Genomic DNA, 9,825 nt, shown 5'->3' with positions numbered 1-9,825 from the left:
GTCCTGTCAGGCTTTTAGAAAATGCATGCATTTTGGACTTTTAGAAATAATTCTTTGTTTTATAGACACTGGTATGTTGTATAAAATGGTCGGTTCCAATAATTTCTTGGATCATACTGGATCTAAGGCTTCTTTGATAATGTAAGACACAAGGTCCCCAATTACATAAATGTATCCACTGGAAAAATTGTGAAGTCTCAGTAGGTGAAAAGGAGTGCTCTTTAGAAATAAGGCAGCATCATTTCCAAATTCTTCATAATATAATTCTGTGCATTAAAAATGTCAGCACTATCGTTTTAGTGAGCAGGTATTTCCAATTCTGTTTTTTTTTTATTGCAAGCTCTTTAATCTGATCATTCATTTCAAAAAATTTATTTACTTGCATCATTTTGTATAAACACTGCTTTCAATATCAAAATTGAAAGTGACTACTTTAAAAAATCCTTCTGAATGTGGTTATGAAGAAATATTTATATAGGGCTGGGATAATCAGACATTCAAAGACAGACTGGATGATGCAGTGGAAAGGTACTCAATTGTGCTGGCAGGTAAGTACTGAATTTATGTTTGTGGTTACTGGAATGGATCAATTCCCACCTAGAAGAAAGTGCAAATGAGAGGATGTCACATTTTTTCCTAGCTCATATTATATTCCTGGGCATGAGTATTTGTGCTCAGATTGATCAAAGAGAGGACAACACTCCATCTTGTATTTCATAATACCAGTAATACTTTGTTTTGTTCATGCCATTCTCTTTACCACTGCTGAAAAAATACCAATTTTCATTGCCAACTTCTACAGAAGTAAAGGTAGTGACTAAACATAAAGAAAAATACTTTGATGGCAACAGCCATGCCAGGAAAACAAAACAAAAAAAACTTAAATCCCATGAATACTGTGTAACTGCTGCATTAATTTAGATTTTTGGCACTATCAACATTTTACATTTGGTTAAATCTGAAAAAACCATTATGGAAATGTTAACACATAATAAAATGTTTATGTATTTCAACCTTAAGTGTAAATTTAGCTTCCAGCAAATAAATGCCGTAGCTTTTTTTTTTTGGCTTGTATTGAACATTGTGATTTTCTTGATTAGCATTTTTTAAAATTTTCAATTGATTGCAACATGCCCAAGTAGACTTTCTAGTCGATTCACCCAAATTCCAACAGGAATTGGTTTATAAATTGGTTCCAACTGGAACTGGTCATTTGGAATTTCCAGCACAGGAAATTATTTTATATGTGCCTTGATAAGTACCCTAAATTACAAACTGATGTGTCTAATACCTAATGAAGGAAAAGGTAGTTATAATGTAAATGTCACACTAAAAAAAAAAACACAACTATATGACTGGGCATCTAATTTCCCTCTAACATTAGGGCTTGATATACTTTTTTTTTTTTTTTGCCCTTTACCTACCATCAAATGACAGCAACTTACAAGCACAGCAAACACCATGCTTGACCTGGCAAGTTAAGATGATTAGTTTGTCCTAGTTATGTTATGGCAAATTGTCAACTGATGAATACTATCCCCGTCCCCCCCACAGGTTCTTAAACTCAAAGCCTATGTCGGGAATCATGGCTATATCCCCCAGGTGATCCTCGGTTCCTATGGGGTTTATAAGTGTCCTGATATGAGTCAGAGTACTCTTCTTCGACAAGAGGATAATGATCTCGGCTGTGTTGGGAACTGGAAGACAAGCGGTTCCTACTCTTCCGGGCCCTTTCATTGTGATAATTTTCATCAGAGGCCATCAGACTTCGTCTTTCAATTGGAGAGTTCTCAGTAGAGTGGTTGCTGTGCCTCATGCGCTGGCTCTAAAAATATCAGATAATTCATTGATTAAAGAAAGTCAGCTTAATTTCATCTTTATGAACCTTCAAAATGTCAATGTGTGGCACAGTAACTATATTTATGTGGACTATCTATATGATAAGATGCTAAAAGTCTAGTTTCTTGAAGCATACACCAGATAATCAAATATTCTGACCTATGGAGCAGTCTCATATTTCCTTCAAATGGAAAAACACTTCATCAGAACAGTTTTTTAAAACATATTTTTATTACTTAAAACCAAAGCTAATAATTAATAAATAGCATTATTACCAAAAACTTTCTTTTTAATTTCTTCTTAGGAGCTCCTTAGAATAATCAGTTGAGAAAACAGTAGCTCTAGCCTCTCTCCTCAGCCCAGGCACTCAATACTTTTGATAAGCTGAAAACCCTACATGCTCCTTGCTTCTTTCCTCAGTATAACCTCTTTGTCAGTCAGGTTTCCTACTGATATTAGCTAGTCTATTATTCACCATTGTCCCTTTGTAAAGACCTCTTAAAATCTGTTGGAATATCTTTGTATAGTCAACATTTAGATAATTTGTTGCATACAGATATTAAATTTATTTTGGAAAATGCTGCATGCTAAGTTTAACCTAAAACTCAAGATCTAAAGGGTTGTGTACAACGAACTATTAAAAGGATAGCAAATATCAGGGTATATTTGGGAAGGGGTTAGGGACAAAAAATGCTTGTTAAGTACAGAATTAGGGTAGAAGAGTTACAGTTTGAGCTCCCATAGCCTGTTGTCATATACTTTGCTGAATAAAGCAAAAAGATGAAAACTTTCATTCACTCATAACATGCTATCAGGATGCTGTCAGAACTTGAAGTTGTCATGGAAGCTATTGTTTTTCTAACTTTCATAATCTGTACCAGCCCTTCTGGTCCAACACTCCTTTTAATCTAGACTTTCTAATTCTCCTCATTCCTCAGATCAGAAGCTTCATGAGTGAAAAAAGTACCTGATATTTTGTTAGTGAATAGGATCTAAGACCATAAAAGTAATTTAGGTCAAGTCATACACTTAAAATATCTAGTATGCCTGATACAAATATCAGCTATTTATAACAAAGAACTGTATTACTATTCTCCATGTTAAACATGTGATATATATGTAGAATTGAAAGTTGTGTTGAAGAGAATTAAAATATCCAAAAAATGCATTGAGTTCTCCTTTTAAAAAATAAGAATTATTTCACCACAGAGAAATAACTTGAAATCCACATGATTATTTGTTATATTATTCCTGCATTGAGCACAGGCCTGGGTTTCCTCAACTGTAAATATCAATAATTTTTCTTTCTTTCCCTACATTATTGACCCTGTGTCAAGTAATACTTGAAAAATAGACTACAACTCCCAGTAGTTCTTGGTTAGTCAAAGCATGACTACTCTTTGCCTGCTCTCCAGAATTTATCCCAGCCCTAGTGGATTTTCTGTGTTCCTTGATGTTCCTGGTCCTCTCTTTTCTTGGTACTTTGTACCTGTGTCTCCTTCTTCCAAAATTCTATTGACTCCCAACAAAATAACATAGCTTGGACTTGCTTTTTTTTTGCTCTGTCCTTGATGCTTCTTACCTGTATCCTGCCCACCATTTGGAACATACTACCTGGTGAGATCTTGATTAGGAATTGGACTAGATGAATTTTAAAGTGTCTTTTAGTAATGATATTCTATGACTTTTTAAAATTTGTCTCACTTTTTTAATAACTATGTATTTCACTTCAGTCTAGTTGAATCTAATTCTCTTCCTTATGTTCTTTTACCTTATTTTAATGAAAATGTAATTAATCTCTGCAAAAGCCCTACTATATTTCTGTAAGGTACTGTTACTTTAAGGACCTTTTCATATGGAGAAGTTTAGTGCTGAGAAAGGTAGAAAAATACTTATGTGTAAAGAGTTTTATTAACAGGTATATGATTTAAGACATTGCCTCTGTCACAGATGAACATTTTGATGCCTCATCTGTAAAATGAGCTGGAGAAGGAAATGGTAAACCAGTCCAGTATCTTTGCCAAGAAAACCCTAAACGGGGTCAGGAAGAGTTGGACACAACTAGAAACAACTCAACAACAATAAAAAGGAGTAGGAAAAGAAGTTTTGTTTAATTAAAAATTGCTCTTCTATGAAGAAACAGTTTTCAGATGGAATTTGACCGATTTTGGACAGAAAATGAACTCTGGCATATATATCATGACAACCTTGTAAAAGGTAGAAGTTGATGCCCAATCTATATGTGAATAGATTGGTCAAGAGGTTTAAAGAATTTTTATTTATTAAAAACTTGGAAATGTGAGTATGAAGAAAGAATTTCAAAAACACAAAATGAAATGGAGGACTATCTCATGAATTTATAACTGCAGGGGATAAAACTATTTGGAAACTGAGGTATGATTAAATAAGTTCTGTTGATCTCTTAAAGGAAATTGGTGTTTACTGTTTTAGTGAAAGGCAAGTTTTTGGGTGCCCAAGTTATCATTTCAACTACTGAAAGATATAGGAGTTCAGAGCTAAAGAGTGAAAGTAGGGCTGAAAAAAGATGAACTTGGAAATAGAAGACTGATGAACCAAAGAAGAGTCAGAAAAACATTTATAATAGAGCTGTGTTTAACAGCTACTTGCTAACAGAAGGCTTTTACCTTTCTGATTTGTAATTGATTGACAACAGGCTCACCCTCATTGGACAAGAGCTTCTGTTCCAAATATTGCTCTTCAGCACTCTATAGAGATTACGGAGTTGAAGACTCTGAGAAGTACCTATTGCCCTTTGCTGCTGCTCCTCCTCACCTATGTTACGAGGGAAAAGCAGATTTTGCAGTTGCTTGGTTGATGCTGAGATTTAATTGGACTATGCAGAATCCTGGTGAGTAAAAAGCTAAGGAGGCTTGTTTACCTTGCTTAGAGCAGGGCTTCTTAAACTTTTTCCATTCAGGACTTCTTTAGCACTTCTTAAACAAAAAAAAAACTTAAACTGGCCCCATATGAGACTGCGACCCACAGTTTAAGAAGCACTGGAGAGTCAACCTGAACCATTTTTGTGATCTCTGTTCTGATTGGACAGTTCAGTGTCCAAGTGATTGAATAACTGTCTGGTCTGGCCTGATCTGGTCTGTATAGCCTAGAGATAGGCAGCCAGATGAGATGTGCAGTTCTCTGGTTTAAAAGAAGTTGTTTTTTTTTTTCTAAATTAAGAGGTAACACTTTCTGAATGCATTTTAAGAGTGACTGTAAGTTGAAAGAACTTGTAAATGCTACATCAAGTACAAAAGAGAAGAAGATTTGCCCAAAGGGAGAGCAGTGAGAAGCAGCTGATTGAAGTTTTGGGTGGTACAGATATCCCTGAATGAACCAATAACATCAAAGCTTTCAGTATAGAGTTATGTTACCTCAAACACATGGGTTTTCATGATAGGAGAATGTTACCTAGTTTTATGTGTGGATTTTGATTGTTTTATGCACTTGCTTAATATGTGAGCATTTGTGATGTTTAAGATCTAAAAGTGTTGTTATTTTAAGTGGCTGGTTTGTGGAAATAGAAATGCATTGAGAGCTAAGAGTTCGGGTTGCAAGTGAGGGGAATTTCTTCTCAACAGAATTACACTTCAGACTTTGAGAGAATTTGAGTATAGACACATGGTGGTGATCCTTATCTGGAAAGCTAGACCTGTCATTGTGAAGGCAGGATGGAGTAAGGAAGCCAATACCCAGAATTACATGTCCATGTACCTATGTGTGATGTGTGACATCCTTATGGAAGTCCCTACAGTCCTCATGTCACCTGGGTATTGAACTTCATTGAGACATAAAGATAACCCTAGGCTTTCAAAAACTATGCCTGTGGAATAAAACTTCTGATAGATTCTACCATGTGGTTAAGTCTCAGAAACAGACAATACTCTCCAAGGACTATCTTATTGAAGTACAGAAAGGCTTATCACTATTAGGTTAGTTGCTACTTGGCCATGGCAACTCATGAAACAAAGAAAATTAATAATGGCCCTCAGTACTGTGTTAGTCCACTTCTATTCCCGAAGTAATGATGGAGTAGAGGAAAAGGGGGTGAAGGGTGTTAAGAATCACAGTTTTTTTTTTACTTTCTATAAGTATTAACTAGTTGTAGTCTAATGTGGTATTCTTGTCAAAAGATCAACTATTTGACATAGTACTTGAAGAACTAAATCACATCAATCTTGACATATAAATGAAAATACAAAAGAAAATTGCAGATAAATGGAACGATAGCTTGTAAGATCTCCTTGAAAATTTTTTTTTTCAAAAAAGGGAGTAAGCACAGTTGGTTTGTTTGATCATGCATCCAAAGGCAATAAGAAATATAATGTCATGAAACACTTGGTCATTTTATATTGTAGGTGCTTGTGGTGAGCATCTGGAAAAGCACCACTATGAAAGTAACTGAAGTTTATGTGCTACCATATGTTGGAAAGGATGAGAAATTTAGAGAAATCCTACGAAAAAACTAAGTAAGATGCTTCAATTGAAAAATTATATACTTCAGATCGCCATAGGGAAGGATAACAAAAATGCTTTTGAAAATATGGTTCAGGATTAAGAAATGAAAGAGGCCAAAATCTTATGGACAGAAACCTCTCATCTGTACATCATAGATACTATCTTCAAGAAAAGAATCATAAGGCGCTAGATATGGTAAGCTCCAAATAAAATCACTAAGTGATGTCTCAACAGATAGGGAACAGTAGGTTACCTATTATAAGAGTTATTTCTAAATCAGCTCTGTATGTACACACCATTGAGTTGTTAAAGCAAAGAGAATATTAAATTAGAATAATGAATAATACTTAGAAAATGCATGCCTATAATTAAAATAATTTCCATTTGGCCTATTTCAACAAGCTAATGACATTGAAGAATGGGGAGTAGATAAAAGAACAGAATAGCACAGATAATCTCTATTTCCTAAGAAAGCTTAATTGTTATAAATCAATTGACACAACATAGTGGCCCTAAAAACCTGGAAATCACCTTAGCCACCAGAAACTTGATCTTCTTGTCAACTCAAGAGATATGACAGACAAGTTCATATATACAAATTTGTAACATCTTACAGAGGAGATGGATAGAAGATTTTAGTAGTATTGTTGCTTCATAAATTTGAGAAATAGTAGAGGTAAAAAGAAGTTTAGGAAAGGCTTGGTGAGAAACCCACTAGGGCCAGATCATCTTAAAAGCATTTCTAGATGAAAGTGCAAGAAGGACAACAGACAAAAAAAAGGAAAATAAATGTTATGGCTTTTATAACTAACTTTTTCTCCATCAAGGGGAAAGGAATTATCATATTTGACTCTTAACATCATAGACTCATAGTATGCTATTTGAAGAGGTAGAAATGGTCCTGAAGAAAACAAATAAAGGAAGAACAGCCCAATTAGATGAAGTATATACACAGAAAAGGTCCCTGCTGGAAGCAATGCAATTTTTAGGGCTCTGAAAGATCAATCCTCAGATATCTGAGAGGATACCAAACATACAAAAAAATCATTAAGAAAGGGTGACCAAGAAAATATCAATAAATATTGACCCATAAGCCTACTTTTCCATAAGTGCAAAATCTTATGAGAATGTTCTATGCATTCATCAAGAAAATCCTTGCTAAAGATATGAGAAAAGAATAGTGAGGCTTTAGCAAATGTATTCTATAGTTGACTGCATCTTTTCTGGCACATGATCAACAAAAAGGTTCAGAGAATACAAAATCCAATTGTGTTCATTGCTTGTTATCTATTTAAAAACATTTGATTCAATAGCAAAATGCTATCTTTAAGGTGTACAGTTAAAATGTTCCAAAATTCCTTGAAATGTGAAACAACAGGGTAACTCTTTGTTCAATGACCCTCTGATTATTAATTCCAAGTGAGGAATAAAACCAGCAGCCATGTGCTTTCTAAAGTTGTTCTCTATATTAAGGCAGATGTCCAGCAAAGAATCCAAATGGAAGAATTCTTTATCTAGGATGTGTTACTCCAGATATTCCCATTTATGGATATTGTGCTGACTACATCAAATTTTGAACATTGTGGTCACCTAAATGAGATCCATAAACACTCAAAAGAGTTTGGCTGAACTCCACCCATAGGACAAATTGACTGGAGGAAGAATGTCTGCTATTCAGACTATGATGTACAGTTGGATGATCTGTCATCATGGATATCTTGGACATAGACAGGAGATGGACAATGAACTGGGCTTAGAATTGAACAGAAAAAAAAAGGAAAGCTGGCTTGCATTTGGGAAACTGTGTATTACATTTAATGATTACAAGCTTCTTCCTGACACAAAGGACCGTTTCTTTTTGCACACATATTCTTCCTGTGATACTATAAGGATGTGATAGAAGTAAATCCTCACATCAATGAAATCACAGAGCCATTGAAATATCAAAATATTCTTTAAAAATTATAATTTATGTTATCCACTGTCTTATTTTCATTGGGTTTGATATCATATATCAAATATTATAACTTTACTATACCATAACCTTTATATATCTAGGACTTCCTTTAAAAGCATTTCAAAGAACTGCAAAGTCAAGAACTGAACCGACTATTAACAAAACTATGGATGAAAATAAATCTTGCTTCCTTAACTTAATAAATTTGTAACAACCTATGTTTTCATATAAAGCTAACTCAATATAATAGAAATACCATAAAACATTAAACATATTACTCAATATTCTCTCACAACCTACAATGGTCCCTAAAGTATTCGTGAGGTATTACCTCAAGCTCCATGGAGAATACATCTCAATCAAGCTACTGGAAATCAGTAAAGAGGGCTTGATAAGGAGAAAATCCCAGGTTAAACAAAGTTCAACACAGAAAAGCTAGAATTAAAGCCAGAAGCTGTTCTAGGTCATTAATGACACAAAATAAGAGATGCTGGTTCAGGGTCAAGTATACAGTCAAGATCCGGTATACTTGTTTTCATTTTCCTACTGCCAACATACTTAAAGGCATATAGGGCTGTAGTGAGTCACAGGCCAAGGCCTTACCACCAACTAAAAACTGAAAAAGCAAATTGTTTGTTATTAACAGGGTCCTGAACTTCATTGTGAGATCCCCCTTAGGTCTAACACTTAAACTTTTTTCCTTGTTCCATGCTCTTTGTATACCCTCTGATATAACATACTGATTCCCACTGCTATCATCTTCCCTCTCAAGTCAGCATGGCATTAGTTCCAATTTCCCCTCTTCATATTTTCTCTTATTGGACCCATGCCTAGTATTCATCCTTTCCTCCCAAACCTGTCAAGCCCTCTTAGGACCAAATGCCCAATATGACAGAGCCGATCAGAAAGTTATACTTTCATCACAATTTTCCCATGGTGGGACAGCAGAAACTTTGCCATTGGATCATCCCACCTACTGATGCCAGAGTAGGGAACAATGAACTTGCATTTCCAATTTGTAGGAATTCTTAAGAGTTTCAAGTTCAAAACCTCCATCTGTACTGGCTCACACTCTCCAGCATGGCCACCTGAGTCACATATGTGTGTATGTACAGTGTGCATGTACAGTGTCTACCTGCATCTCACCAATAGCTTAAGCTTCTTATGTTAATGGGGAGCCATATCCTAATGAGATAGGTCCTAGGTTTCTTTTTTTCCTACAAGATTTTTAGCTTCACAAAAGAGAAAACTGTTTCGCAGACATAGACATAGTCAGACACAGACATAGACATGTTGTACCCTTAACCCTAATCAGTAGTCTAGCACATGTGTGCCATCAGTCATAACCAAAAACAGTGATACAAATGTCTCAGTGAGGACTCATCACCAGGATGAGTTCAGCCATTCCTAGATTCTGCACTTTCAGAGAGCATCATGGGAGCCCTTGCTAGCTTTCTATTTGGTAGCTGCCATTTGAGGTTTGCCAAAATGCCAATCTATTCCCAAATGCATAACTGAAACATCCACCATTAGATTTACTTCTTAGGGACTTA

General features: G+C 35.2%; 1 protein-coding gene across 1 annotated transcript in view; it reads right to left on the bottom strand.

Annotated features, from left to right (window-relative positions):
• Positions 1 to 1,340: 1,340 nt before the first annotated feature.
• The window catches only part of CACNB4 (calcium voltage-gated channel auxiliary subunit beta 4), a 152,617-nt gene continuing 144,132 nt past the window's right edge, over positions 1,341 to 9,825 (bottom strand). Inside the window, exon 14 of the mRNA XM_027835137.1 lies at positions 1,341 to 1,825. Within this exon, the coding sequence (XP_027690938.1) occupies positions 1,565 to 1,825 (261 nt within the window). The 3' untranslated portion in view covers positions 1,341 to 1,564. The remainder of the gene's footprint in view (positions 1,826 to 9,825) is intronic.

The sequence above is a fragment of the Vombatus ursinus genome, unplaced genomic scaffold (genome assembly GCF_900497805.2).
Source record: "Vombatus ursinus unplaced genomic scaffold, bare-nosed wombat genome assembly UNPS02014813.1, whole genome shotgun sequence".
Lineage (NCBI taxonomy): Eukaryota > Metazoa > Chordata > Mammalia > Diprotodontia > Vombatidae > Vombatus > Vombatus ursinus.
This window is presented reverse-complemented; position numbering and strand designations above follow the sequence as displayed.